This window comes from Hordeum vulgare, chromosome 2H (assembly GCF_904849725.1).
Source record: "Hordeum vulgare subsp. vulgare chromosome 2H, MorexV3_pseudomolecules_assembly, whole genome shotgun sequence".
Taxonomy (NCBI): domain Eukaryota; kingdom Viridiplantae; phylum Streptophyta; class Magnoliopsida; order Poales; family Poaceae; genus Hordeum; species Hordeum vulgare.
The window spans coordinates 13,331,678-13,345,862 of NC_058519.1; the positions used below are offsets into that span (position 1 = coordinate 13,331,678).

Here is a 14,185-nt window from a genome sequence, read left to right on the forward strand (position 1 = left end):
GATTTGTTCCACACGTGTTTCCACAAAATAAAAAGAAGTTTGATACGTGTGGGGTAGTATATGCGACAATGTTGCTTTTGTTGATTCCCAACAAGGCCATATATTTGGCATCAAACCAACTATCCTCCTACCATTTTTTTGGTTATTTGTCAGAGAAGTAACAAAGCTATATATTTGTAGAGTACACTACTCACAATTATCACAGATAAGCAGTGCCAAAATAAGCAAGATATATACTGGAAAGTAACCAAAAAAGGAAACCAAGCTATGTATTTAATTCATGCGACTTGATTAATTCCAGAAGAAACTGGCGCCAATGACGTGTTCATGGACGCTTGAATCTCTTCAAGAGTCCTTCCTTTAGTCTCTGGCACCAGCTGGTCCACAAATACAATGGTCAACCCGCAAATGCTTGCGAACATGAAAAATGTCCCTGAAATTAACCCATCGATATAAACATCAGCGGAGCTTATGATCAACCAGAACCGTTGGGCACCCAATATGCATTTCAATGATGCTAGAGTTCACCATGCCTATTTGTCTGATCAGAAGGTCAATTTCCTATGCTGCAAATATATTTACCGTAGGAGCTCCACAGCAGGAGGAAGTTGAAGGCGTATGAGACGATCCACGAGCCGAGCCAGCTCACCAAGGTCACCAGGCTTCCTGCTGACCCTTTCATGTGTATGGGAAAGATCTGCATGTCCAGAGACAGTGTGTTCAAATTCATCGATACCGTCGATGTAATGATATTCCGCTGGCTCTGATTTCTTAATTCTTTTTCGACAGTGATACTTCTTCTTAGCCTTGTAACATTGATGGTAGAAAAGGTACCTCTGACATTATAACCCATGGAATTCCTCCCATACCCAGTGAGAAAGATCCAGTGAAGACCTGGTTTCCAAAGCATCAGAGATGTTTAGTATGACTACACATCTGGCATCACTGCAGAAAAATAATAATTCTAACTAAGATGAATTATGTACCAGAATCCCTGCCAAAGCCAACACCACGTTGAGGTCCTTCGCCCAATGATGCTCCTGTTCCAGAAAGAGTAAGGCTAGTAGCGCACCTGTCACCTTCTTATGAGGATGGTGTCAGTTTCAGTAAATTCAAACCTTGGACAGGAATGACAGGCCAACTAGTAGGCAACCCAGGCATGTCCCGGCTGCAGAGACCTGGAGTATTGCAGCATGCAAATTATTGTCTTAGAATCCATTACTAAGTGCATAATTTTTCTACTATAAAAAAACCTGTGTATTTATTTTTTTACCATTAGAAGTGGCCTCCTTCCAGCCTTGTCCATCAGAAGCACCCCAAGTGCCGTCATCGGAATCTACAAAGAACACCATAAAATCAGTGAGTACTGAGAATCACAAAAAATTGCATAAGAGCCATGATTAAATACCTGAACCGCGACCATAGCGAGCATTCCTGTGTTCCCTGACGAGAAACCTGATCCATGTCATGGATAGTTAGTACCCAAAAGTAACACATGGTAAAAAATATGTCCAGTAACTACAAGTAGGAAGCATGAGAAAGTTAAGGCATCAGGTTGCTATCATTACCAGCCGAGACAAATATCTCACTGGCGTAGAAGCAGATTGCGTTCACTCCACCAAACTGTTGAAGGACCATTAGCCCAACTCCAACCTAAATGAAACTTGATATGTTACAAAATTACACTCCTTTCTAGCAATAAATACATAACTAAAATACCTACGGTTACAGCATGAATATAATCCTTCTGAAATAAGTCCAACATCTTTGACTGTGGCAGGTGCTGAAGCTGTTCTGTGAAATCCTGAACATATATAATAAGCTGAACATTTTAGCAATGCATGACTAAGTTGGTATTCCATTAAAAGTTTAAAACTCTCAAGTGCTGAACAGTTGATACTTTGATATCTGTTGCCTCTTCGGAGATGTCTGTTTCTTTTCCCCTTAGCTTCTGTAATGCTTCCTCAAGTGCACCTGGTTGTCCGACGTTAGCCTGAAATGCATGGGTTTTCTATCAAAGAAGGGAAAAATCGTGTAGGCTCCATCTAATTAATACAGGTCTTAGAGCAGCTATGATAATACAAGAAGATGATTTCACATTTATGCCATTTTTTCTGCACACATCAAAATTAGGTCTCAAACTGAATATTTATAGACACTGTTAAGGAATCTGCTCCCTTGCATATGAACTTGACAGAATGTTAAGAAATGATCATGTTAAGTTTGTCAATGCCATATAGCACTACTATATATTTGTTTTTTTTCTCTCGAACACACATAAAAATGTGTGTCTTTTGTATTATAAGAAGACACCAAGATGAGACGGCACGGTCTTATAGGAAAAACAGCGAAAGAAAACAAAGCCAAGGGCAAAAAACTGAAAACTTTATGCCTACAACCAGAAAACATAGCTAACCCAAAAAACAGAGCAAACAGGAAAAAAAAAACAGAGGGCCTGTACGGCTACCCTACGCACGAAGGATCAAGCATCGGGAGGGAGCCTGTATACATTTACATATGTAGAAGTATTTCTACCTTTCAACTATTGACTAGGCCAAAATTGGCTAATCAATAATTCTAGAACCAAGAACGGAGATGGATGGAAGCAAGAGATTCATCAAGTATCAACACTACAAGGAAAGCCTACATACCAGCCACCTGGGAGATTCAGGAATCACAAGAAGACCAACCAGCTGCAGTAAACATGGTGTCACTCCTACAAGAGCAATTACTAACCATATCAATATGCATGTAATTTCTATTTTCTAAAAAAATATCAGAGCATGCATTTTGAGGCCAATATGTTAGACTGAAACAAATACCAGTTAAAATTGGTGCAATGAGGGATCCTCATACAACAAACATATTCTAAATATATGCCATTGTTATATGAATGGTAGAGAAGTAAATTCAAACAAATTAATGTACCTACGATTGCCAAGGTACGCCAGGTGATGCATGTCCCCAGAGCATATGCGAGCGATGCCCCGCAACATATCATAAGCTGCAGAAATGGATGCACTTGCCTTCTTAAGATAAAATTTAGTACAAAAAGAAGTAATGAAATCTCCCTGGTTGAGTACAAACCTGGTTTACAGCTGCAAACCGTCCTCTAAGATTCTTGGGTGTTATCTCTGATATATATACTGGGACCTGTTCAGGTAACGCAACTTTCAGACCAAATTCGTTGGAAAAAGTAACAAGGTGGAGTTTGTTTGCTATAATCACCACATATGAAAGAAGGCCAATTCCACATCCAATTGAGAGCCTTCCAAGGTCAAGCCACACAGAGTTCTACAGAAGAACATTATACAGAAAAGAAGGAAATAAATTACAAGATGAACCAATGTCATTCCCTGCAAAGTTACAGTAGGTACATAAATGCACACTGAAGTAGAGAATTAGAGATACATAGAGAAATGAGGGAGGGCACCTTAGAAAAGACTATAAGGAGGTATCCAAGAACGCAGAACACGTCTGATATTGCCATTGCCTGTATGCCACAATGCACATGAACATGAAGTCATTCAGTTGAGAAAACATAAACGATTCGCTTTGGCAGGTATGCACTCGTTAGCTGGCTTAGTTAGCAGGATGGAGATGGGATTATTTAGAACTTACGCTTCTTCGACCAACTTGATCTGCTATGGTACCGCTGAGGATAGCGCCCAGCATTGCCCCAATGGTTAATATCGAGCCAAAGACAGAATACTGCATGTGATGGTTTAAAGATCAGATGCTTACAGTGACAGCATGTCAAGTTGACTCAGCAGGTCACAACCACCAAGATGAACAAACCAAATAATATGTATGAATGAGTACCTCAGCTAAGGACAGATGAAGATCCCGCATGATGCCCTCCTGGGATGGCGATGAGTAGCCCACCTGCAAAACAGGGGATCACAATCAAGTTCTCCACCTGGAAATATTTGTACTAGAAAAACAGCAGGACACTTGTCTAGCTACTTAAATGGAAGCATTCTCATATTCCCTTTGAACAAGTCAGTTTACATACCGAGATTCCGAACACGAAGGACCCAGCAACGGCGACGGCGGTGCTAGCGACCACCACCCAAATCGAAGCTCTGTTGTTCCCGGCCACCAAGAGAGGCTTCTTGGCTTCCACTCCCTCCCATTCCGTAGACATAGGGCCTGGCAGCGTTCTCTTCTGAAATGATCAGACGCGTAGTAGCATAAATGGCTAATGACCACTGGCTCGGGAACTGAGTATATCATCAATGATAGTAAATCACAAGCATGGCAAGAACGGTGAACTAGGAGATTATGCCATGCAGATGTTTCATTTGTCTAGCTGTCCTCGGTGATACTTAATTTTTTTCAGTAATGCAAATTTAACTAGTCAGGTGCTGAACTGAGACACAATGGAATGAATATCTAAACATCCCCTGAACCACCATCCTAGGGACATAATATGTTCAGACTTGGGCAGTTGGGCAGCACAACCAAAAAAAACAGAGCACTAGTACAGTACTAGAGCGTAGCAGCAGGAAATGCCTACGGAGCTAGTTGGGCCTTTTTTGAGTGGCAATCAGAGCATGGGGTTGCCGCGGCCGCATGGCAGGACACGAGCAGTAGATACCTGGAGTCGGCGGGAAGCTCGCCGGCGGCGAGGTCCGTAGCACCGGGCGGCGACGGACGTCGGAGGCGAAACCGCTCAAGGAAACAGTAGCACCACCGACCCGGGTAGCACGGTTTCCGGCGTACGTCGGAAAGATCGTTCCTCTGTCGCCGGCGGCAGGTTGAGGAGCGGTGGCGACCGACTGTGTGTGGGAAGGGGAAGAAGACAAGCAAGAAAGAAAGAGTAGATTAGCTCAGTGGCAGTTCGCTCCACCGCTCGAGCCGCCATCTTGTCGTTTCCCTTTCACCCAGGATATGCATTTGGGAACGTGATTTTACGATTACGCCCTACAAACCTAGGGACCCATGGACAGAGCTTCTATGAAAAAATGCCGGACGCCGAGCTCACTCGTTTTCAAATTTTATTGTTTATAATTCATTTTTCTAACGTAGTATAGGCACAAGCATCTATATACACATACATACACTCACCTTTATAAACGAATACATGTACACCCTATTTCTATGAGCAGTGACGGAGCCAAGGCCCGACTAGCCTGGACAGTTGTCCAGGCTCCATCAGCCAAGTGAAGTAAGTGCTATTTCTATTTCTTTTATTACCCTCATATTTTTTGGGCACTCTTTCCTATCCAAATCATTGCTTTATGAAAACTTTCGTAACCATTTGCCTAGTAAATCTTTTTCAACAAATTTTCAAAGTTTGTGTTCAGCTAACAGCTTTGCGAAGGAAGTACTAGATAGGAATATCCTGATGAGTTGAATTTTTTCCACATCTTCTATGTGACCAAAACATAGCTCTCCACAAAATTTTAGCCCCATCTAACAATCCATGTGAGCTTATCATCCAATCTTTGTTTCTGGTAATATTTTCAGTTTGTTAAGCAACTACATTTTATAGTGCTTTATAGTTGATGAAAATTTATGACTCAATAAAACTGACCATATAACCTCACTCCACCAAATTTTAGCTTATTTAATTCAGCCAGTTTTCCTCAATATTTTTACAATATTTTGTTCAGTAGAGAGCATTGTGAAGGAAGTGCAATTTTTGTTTATCCAAATTTTATGAATTTTTTACAGTGCCTTAATGTGTCCAAATTATCACCCCCTTCAAATTTCAGCTCAATCCAATTATCTATGTGAGCCCAGTTTCAATTACCATTTTCTGTCCAGATTGGCACATTGTGAAGGAAGTATCACTTTGGCATGTCCAAATGATATAATTTTTTACAGTGCCTTCATATGCCCAAATTAACATCATACACCAAATTTCAGCTCAATCTATTTATTCATTTGATCCCAGCTTCAACATCCATATTTCTACACAGTGTGTTACTTTGCAAAGCAAGTGCCACCTAGGTTCATCCATTTGAGCTAAAAATTTGCCACGAGAGTCTCCTTAGTAGATGATCATCCTCACCTAATTTTTCATCTAGAACGAGATACGCGGCTCCTATCGGGATCGTCGACACGTCGGGCGGCCTTGCTGGATTAGTTTTACCTTTGACGAAATATCTTGTGCATCGGGATTCCGGTGATGCTTTGGGTAATCTCAGAGTTGAGGTTTTCCACTAAGGAATCCGACGAGATCGCGAGCTTCGTGATTGAGGATTTCTATGCGGCTTGTGGTAATTTGTTATGGACTAGTTGGAGCACCCCTGCAGGGTTAAATCTTTTCGGAAAGCCGTGCCCGCGGTTATGTGGCAACGTGGAAACTTTGTTTAACACTGGTTCTAGATAACTTGAAGTTAACTTAATTAAAACTTGCCAACTGTGTGCGTAACCGTGACTATCTCTTTCGTGAGTTCCTTCTCCGATCGAGGACACGGTGGGGTTATGTCTAACGTAGGTAGGTGTTCAGGATCATTCATTTGATCATCAGTAGTTCACGTCCGTTATGCGTAGATCTTCCCCCTCTTATTTCTGGTACTCGTAAGTTTAGCCACCAAATATATGCTTAGCCGCTGCTGCAACCTCACCACTTAACCATGCTTCACCCATTAAGCTTTGCTAGTCTTGATACCTTTGGAAATGAGATTGTTGAGTCCCCTGTGGCTCACAGATTACTACAACACCAGTTGCAGGTACAGGTAAAGGTTACTTGACGCGAGCGCGTTGATTGTTCATTTGGAGTTGCTTCTTCTCCTTCTTCTTCATCGATCTAGGATGGGTTCCAGGCCGGCAGCCTGGGATAGCAAGGATGGACGTCGTTATTCTTTTGCCGTTTTTTTTCGTCCGTAGTCGGACCCTACCCTTACTCTTGATGAATATGTAATGTACTGTTGTGACTCTGATGTAGCTTGTGGCGAGTGTAAGCCAATTCTATATATATATATATATCTCTTCTTTTCAGTAAATGTACTTGTAACGATATCCATTCATACTTAGCTAAATAAAAAAACACATCGACTTCATAAACAAAACATGTCAGCAATTCATAAAAGATCCTACCAGCTTTATCTGCTCAAACTGTCAGCAATTCACAAAAAATAGTACCGACCAGTTTTACAAACTAAACATAGTATATCAAATTCACAACAGAGAAGTAGCAACTTCACATGTATCTATCTGTCTCTCTCGACACTAACTAGTTTCCTCTAAAGAATGAGTTAAGCTTACGGAGCTTATTCCTATTCATCTTCCCCTCCATGAGGTAATGGGTTTTGTCCGTCTTCAGTTGAGTCTTTTTCTTCTTCAGGACTTGTATGTCCTTATTGAACTCACTTATCTCAAGGTTCAACAACCTGACGTGATGTTCGAAATTGAAAATCTTATGATAGACAATTGCCTTGTCATCGATAATCTTGTCCTTCTCCTTCTTCATGGAGTCATTTAACTCTTGCATGGCCTTGATGGTAGACTAACATGACACGATCAGCTCGTGCTTGAGCACGTCCACGTCACGTGTCTCCTGCATAACGGGTGGTGGAGAAGGCGGACCAGCTGATACGTATGCGTGGCAAGGGTTTTAAATCATCAACAATTAGTTGATGGTTACATATATGGATGTTTGCAATGCTAGCTCATGCATGTTTTTTGTAATCGTAATTACCTGATTGATGCTCACATCGCTTTTATCCGAGACAAACCCGACCAATAGTCAGATGAGTCTATCCACAAACAAGAGTCCGCCATGCTGTGTGGCTAAAGAATAAATGACACATGGAGTGTTTAATTAATATGCATGAAAAGAAGAAGTATCTTCTAAACTCAACAGGAATAAACATGAAACAAATTAAATAAAAATGAATTACATGTGTGCTACCAAACACATAAGCTATCAAACACAAATGAAAAACTAATTCCGAGTGTGCTACCAAACACACATGAAAAACTGAGTATGAGCATGCTACAAAACACATATTCAAAATTGGTAAGTATATATAAAGATCTCAAAAAATATAAAGATCCCAAAAAATATAAAGATCCTATAAATAGTTCAGTATATGTATAAATGCTACTTGAGCCCAAAATGTATAGCGCCCTCCTGCTACTATCCAAAATGCGTCTGTAATCATCATGCATGTTCTAATGACGATTCTAGTACGAAGGCTACTAGAGGAATTGTCAATTTTTATATTTATTTAAAAGGAACATGGTCAATGTATAGTCATATTCTATTTAATGTGCCTATCTAAACTTGAATCCTACCATCCAAAATCCTATCTCTCACATCCACTCCTATCTCACTGTTCCTTCTGGTGGACAGACTGCATGAAGATATTTTCTATTTATAAAAAACATGCATAGTCATTTTGAACAATGGCCAGAGTTTAAACTTTTACACAGATATTTGGAAAGGTGATACTAAAACTATTGACAATTACTTTGAGGTGTTTTACATACAACAATTGCAACACATTGATACTAGACATCGGTCATTCTAAATAAGGAGGAAATATACCATATAACAATTACTTTGAGGTGTTTAAATGCAACAATTACACCACATTTGCTAATTAGGCTTAGTAATTTGATGTTTTGACCCTACTCTATGTTTACTATGTTTTTTTCCTTTGGTAATCAATATCCGTCGTCCGTTTGGATCCGCGCGGGCAAAAAAACGGCCAAACACGCAGATCAAAATGGACGCGCGTTCGCTTTTCGTCCGCCTGTCGACCCATTTGTGGTCCAATTTTAAGCCTGATTTGGGTCGGCACGGATACAAAGCGGACGCGGACGACACACGCTTTCTCCATCCCCCCGCCAGTCGGTGGCACATTGGTCGTTCTCCACCCCTACCGACAAGGCCGATCAATGCTAGTCAGACGCTTGCTGCAGCTATCCGGATGCTTGCTTACGGAGTACCCGATGATCTTATCGATGAGTATGTCCGTATGAGTGAGTTTACGTGCCTAGAGTCATTGTACAGATTTTACAAGACTGTGGTTGCAGTATTTGGTCCTGAGTACTTGGGAGAGCCGACTGCTGCAGACACAGCCCGCTTGTTGACGACCAATGCTAGCCGGGGCTTCCCAAAAATGCTTGGCTGCATAGACTGCATGCACTGGGAGTGGAAGAAACGCCCTTCTGCTTGGCAAGGCCAGTACAAGACCATGTCAAGGCTTGCTCTGTCATACTTGAGGTTGTGGTCTCTCAAGATCTCTAAATCTGACACTCTTTCTTTGGCATGAGGAAACTCATATTCAGTTGCAAGATGATTTGGTTGAGCATATGTGGGATCATGTTGACAATCAATAGGTGTATCTTTTAAATAATTTAATTTTGATTGGGCTTGTAAAACTTTGCTATATTTTATTTTTGGTTGTGAAACTATGCTATTTCATTTGCTTTTGAAAAATATGCAAAATATTTGTACTTGTTGAAAACCGACGGCTAACAGGCCACGCGGACAAATATGGATCGACGCATTGGGTGCGCTGCCGATCCAAATCATAAACCGGACGGACACAGAGCCGGCGGATGATCCAAATGGACGAAAAACGAACAAAATTACCGTCCGTATGATCAGCCGGTTGGAGTTGCTCTTAGTTCACGTTAGTACACTAGATGACAACCTGGTTAATGTCTCTTTCTCTGTGTGTATGATCTTTTAAGATATACTCCCTCCGTTTCTAAATACAAGTCTTTTTAGACATTTCAACAGATGACTACATACAGAACAAAATGAATAAACCTATACACTAAAATATGTCTATATATACATCCGTATGTAGTTTCTTATTAAAATGTCTAAAAAGACTTATATTTAGAAACGGAGGGAGTATATAATGTGGATTTTGGCAAGCTTTTGGTCTTTATTTTCTCCATGGTCTGCATCTTTAGCAAAAAATCAAATTTGTGTCATAGCCTCATAGGATATCTGTGTTGATTCAGACTTGCAGCATGCAAACCTTCAAGGAAATCCTTGTGTTTTTTTTTTAAAAGGAAAAATGGTGCTGCACGTGATGAGTGATGTCTGAAGATGTTAACTGGAAGGATCAGAACAGTTCTGCCGGGGTGCAGAAGGATGTGGTGGAGCGCCAAGCAGAGCACATGCACCCAGCTGGAGTGCCCTCGTATAAAAAATAGGACCGTCAGACCTCCTTTTGTCAAGCTTGTCGGTAGTTGCCACTGGGGTGGAGCGCACAGCAGATCAACTTGGAGTTGTTGGGTGGATACATTAATATTATCGCTGCTCTACTCGTTGCTACCAACTTCTGCCCATCTTGGAGAGATCTCTCAAGTTTGGATCGGAGAAGAGAAGAAGAAACTCCAGACTACCTGCGTTGGCCGTGGGCATGGCGACGATGAAGCTGCTGGTTCGACCAGATTAGTAGAGGTACGTACTCATCCTCTTCTGCAGTTCTGCTCCATCTTTTCCATATCTGAGACTGGGATCTACTGGATTAGTTACTTTTTCAGCCAGCAGCGTGCGATGTCAACCACCAAGATGAATCTGAGCTCGGCGCGGTTGGTTGCGAGTTGAGGCGGGATCTACAAACTCAATCTGTCTCCCTGTTAAAAGACTCAGACTCACGGAGGAAACATAATGGTATTGTCACTCACTCAAGTACTATCAAGAAACATTGTCAAGTGCATTCTGTCATACCAAGCAATCTTCTAGATCCTTTCAGAAGTAAGAAAGAGTAGAGGAAATCATACCCCCACGCCCCCCCCCCCCCCACCCCACACACGCGCGCAAATCAGCATATGTGCATTTGATACGAATACGCACCACCAAACACCACGTGGGTTGAATCTGAGTGGGCGTTAGGCAAGAACCGTACATACTACAGATTTTATTGTACTCCGTATTGTTAGATTGATCTCTTTCCCAATGGACCCAACGGCTCATTGGACCTTGACTCACGCCCTGATCGGGGACGTCCAGCCCAAGCAAGGCTGGTAGGCCCCTGTCGTGCAATGCTATATATAAAGGCGGTGGGGACCATGGCACGGGTTACGAGATTCGTCGTCGTCACTGGTTCCCCACTCCTAACCCTAATCCGATCCAGAGGGTAGCACTGAAGCGATGGGAAGTCCATCACCGCCGCTACCGCATCTCTCTCTCCTTCCCACCGTCGTCACCACTTGATGATGGACGCCGGAGGGAGTTCATCGATCACACTACAAGGTAATAACCTACCACGCTCACCGAACACATCTAGCCTTGACGATCCACATGATCTATTAATGGTATCAGAGCCATCAGGCTTTAGATGTGTTTTCAGTTGCAAGATGAAAACGAAAGCAAAGGAAGCCCCTCCCAAAAGCACCCTAGATGGGCAAAGACACCGAAGATGGCCTCGAGCCTCGTCGGGAAAGAAGCGCCGCCGCAAGGCCGCACCTGTTCCTCTCGATCCCCACACGCATCGGCAAGCCGAGGTGTGGGGAAGAAGAACCTACCTCCTCGGAGGCAAAGAACGGATCAAGATCCAACAAGTAAATAAAGAAAGTAAACGGATCCGATCCGGAAAAGGCAACAAAAAGGGGGAGAGGAACATGCAATGAATCGGCATAGGCCAAAGGAAAAGAAAGGCATCGCAAACACGCCGTTCGACGGCGGTGCGCTTCCGCTAAGGGAAACGCACCACCGGCGAAGGGGTGGCCGCGGCGCCATAGGCCTAAGGCCGCACGACAAAGGAACATGGCCAAGGCAGCACCCTCTCGGCAAGGAAGGCATCCCAACACACCGCTTGACGGCGGCGCACTCTCCCTCGGGAGAGGGCGCGCACGGGCAAGAGGACTGAAGGGGGCCACCGCTGCAAGCGAAAAGCAAGTAGACGGAGGCCAGATCCGCGGCGCAGGACCTCTTGGTCGCCGCTGCCGGCGGCGAGATCCACAGCTCCCGGGGCAGGGAGCCACCACGGGTGCTGCTCGCACGAAGGAAAAGGGAACCACGATCTTCCGCTCGACGGCGGCGCACACACCGCAAGGAGTATGCACAGCCGGCGAGGGGAACACCATGGCTTCGAGGAAAGGAAAAGAGGTTGCCACCATGAGCAGAGAACGGCCACGGCGCGCTGCGCTCGGCGGGGCTCGAGGGCCGCCACGCGAGGCAGTGGCTCGAACACAACATCATGAGGGCGCGCGCGATGCGGGGCCCTCGGCCGCCACGGCCGGCGGCCACCTCCCACACCCTCCGGCGGGGCATCTAGCCACCGCGCGCGAGAGGCAGGAGGGAAGGGAGCGGCGGCGCGCTGCACAGGAATCCCACGGGAGCCTTTCGCTCGACGAGAAGAACGAGAGGGAGAGCGGCGGGCTATGGGGAAATGGCTTAGGGTTTCCCTCCCCAGCCGGCTCCTCCCCTTTTTGTCCAAGCGAAGGGCGCGGGGGGTCGTTGGATTAAGATGGGCGGCTAGGATTGAAACCCTAGCCGCCAGCAGGCCGAACGGGGCCGGCCAGCCCACCCGACCCGATGGGCCACACAGAGAGCGTCGGCCCAAGCCGGCCATTTATCAATAATAAAGTGTTTTTAGGCAGATTTGAAAAGTTTTTTCTAGGAATTTTTCCTATGAAAACATGTAAAAGAAAATGTTCAAATTTTCTGTTAATTTCGACAAAATTGTTATATTATTTTTCTGTAAAGAAAAGTAAAAGGATTTTTGAGAATAAAATAGTTTTCTCAGAAAAGGAAAAGTTTATGAATTTTTAATTATGATAGAATATTTTTCTGTAATAGTGACATTATTTTTCTGCAAAGAAAAATAAAAAGTTTCTGAAAATACAATATTTTTTCAGAAAAAGAAAAGTTCATGGATTTTATAAAAGTAATTATAAAGTTCGTGAAACTTTGATTTTAAGAGAATATTTTTCTGTAAAGGTGCATGAATTTTTATATTCACGTTTTTCAGCTGCAAAGTAAAAAGGTTTAGTCATCCAATTAAATTGGAACCAACGGGAAAATTTAATTGGAAGAACTGTTATTAGCAAAGTTTTTCCCTTGTGGGTGAAGTAAAATTCAAACAGTTTCCGCTATGACAATAGAATAATGTTTGTTTTAAAGTTAAATATGGTATTGTTGTTTTCTGACCAACGTTGATGATAACAATACTATATTTGTATGAGCCATCTTATGTTCAAAGCTTAAATCTCTGGTAAATTTTGTATCAAAGTGATCAATTTTCAGAGCACAAATAAAGAAATGCATGTGGTTAATGATGATGATGATTATTTCTTAGCAAAGTTGTTCAATAGAAATACTATCATCACATTGTTTATGAGTTATATGCATTATTTCCATTTCTGCCCAACGGTGATATGGAATTAATGCAGAAGAATGATGTTTTATTCTAATTCTGCCACAACGGTGATTTAGAATATTCCAAAAAGTTTTAAAAAGTTTAATGTGCATGATTTTAATCAGACCAAAGTAGGGTTATTTTTATGCTCATTACCGTTGTTTATTGGCTAAGTTTTCTCAGACTAAAAGTTATTCAAGCTTTCACTCATGAAAGCGAATGTTTTGGGTACTAGTGACCCGAAAGATGGAAAAGAAAGGTCATAACTTGAGGGGATAAATTCTCTCTAAAGAATGGCTTCACAAGAAAAGAACTCTTGGATATTAATTCAAGAAAAGAAGAGAGATAGATCATTGAGAGTCTTGGTTGACGAATGTCTTTCATGTACTCTCTATGATGAAGTCTCCTTTTTCAGTCAACATGATTGAAATGAAACAAGCAACACGCATGTTTAATTTGACCAACGTCGGATCAAACATGTGTGTCAAAGATAATTCAGATTTATTTATGGATTTGATGCAGTCAAAAGAGCCAATTATGGCATTTATGTCCCTTACGGGGAATTACCCGCATGGCGGGAAAAGTCTGGAAAGAATGCCTGCGTAACCGGGTAAAGTTGACATTGTATTATGTCAACAATCCGTGTATGACGGGAGAAATTTTGGCAAAGGCCTTATCCTGTATGACAGGAGAAAGTTATGATGACTCATGTGCGGTTAATGTGTCCCACTATGGGAGAAAAGTATGGAGTAGCTATTAAGCTTTCCTACTATCGACCGTACACCTTATGTGTAATGGTCATTATGCAATCACTAAATCCAGAAAGGATAAAAGTAACAAAATCCAGAAAGGATAAAAGTAACAGACGAACCTAAAGACTAGAATGATATGCAAGTGTGACT

The 14,185-nt window shown here is 42.6% G+C and overlaps 1 protein-coding gene across 1 annotated transcript; it reads right to left on the reverse strand.

Annotated features, from left to right (window-relative positions):
- Window positions 1–61: 61 nt before the first annotated feature.
- Window positions 62–4,816, reverse strand: LOC123424458 (sugar transporter ERD6-like 5). The gene is made up of 19 exons (XM_045108079.1): window positions 4,601–4,816; window positions 4,016–4,168; window positions 3,823–3,885; window positions 3,622–3,711; window positions 3,434–3,493; window positions 3,229–3,294; window positions 3,088–3,153; window positions 2,929–3,004; window positions 2,652–2,716; window positions 1,901–1,993; window positions 1,724–1,804; window positions 1,569–1,653; window positions 1,409–1,455; window positions 1,274–1,336; window positions 1,119–1,178; window positions 987–1,040; window positions 835–894; window positions 583–697; window positions 62–433 (listed from the first exon to the last, which is right to left on the reverse strand). The coding sequence occupies exons 2-19, from the start codon at window positions 4,145–4,147 to the stop codon at window positions 279–281; spliced, it is 1,431 nt and encodes a 476-aa protein (XP_044964014.1). The 5' UTR covers window positions 4,148–4,168; window positions 4,601–4,816; the 3' UTR covers window positions 62–278.
- Between the last annotated feature and the right edge of the window lie 9,369 nt (window positions 4,817–14,185).

Coding starts and splice junctions, on each gene's coding strand:
- LOC123424458 (XM_045108079.1), bottom strand. CDS start 4,147: ATGTCTACGGAATGGGAGGGAGTGGAAGCCAAGAAGCCTCTCTTGGTG. Junction 3,005..3,087: donor GGTTTGCAGCTGTAAACCAG/GTTTGTACTCAA, acceptor CCATTTCTGCAG/CTTATGATATGTTGCGGGGC. Junction 895..986: donor TGGCTTTGGCAGGGATTCTG/GTACATAATTCA, acceptor TTTGGAAACCAG/GTCTTCACTGGATCTTTCTC.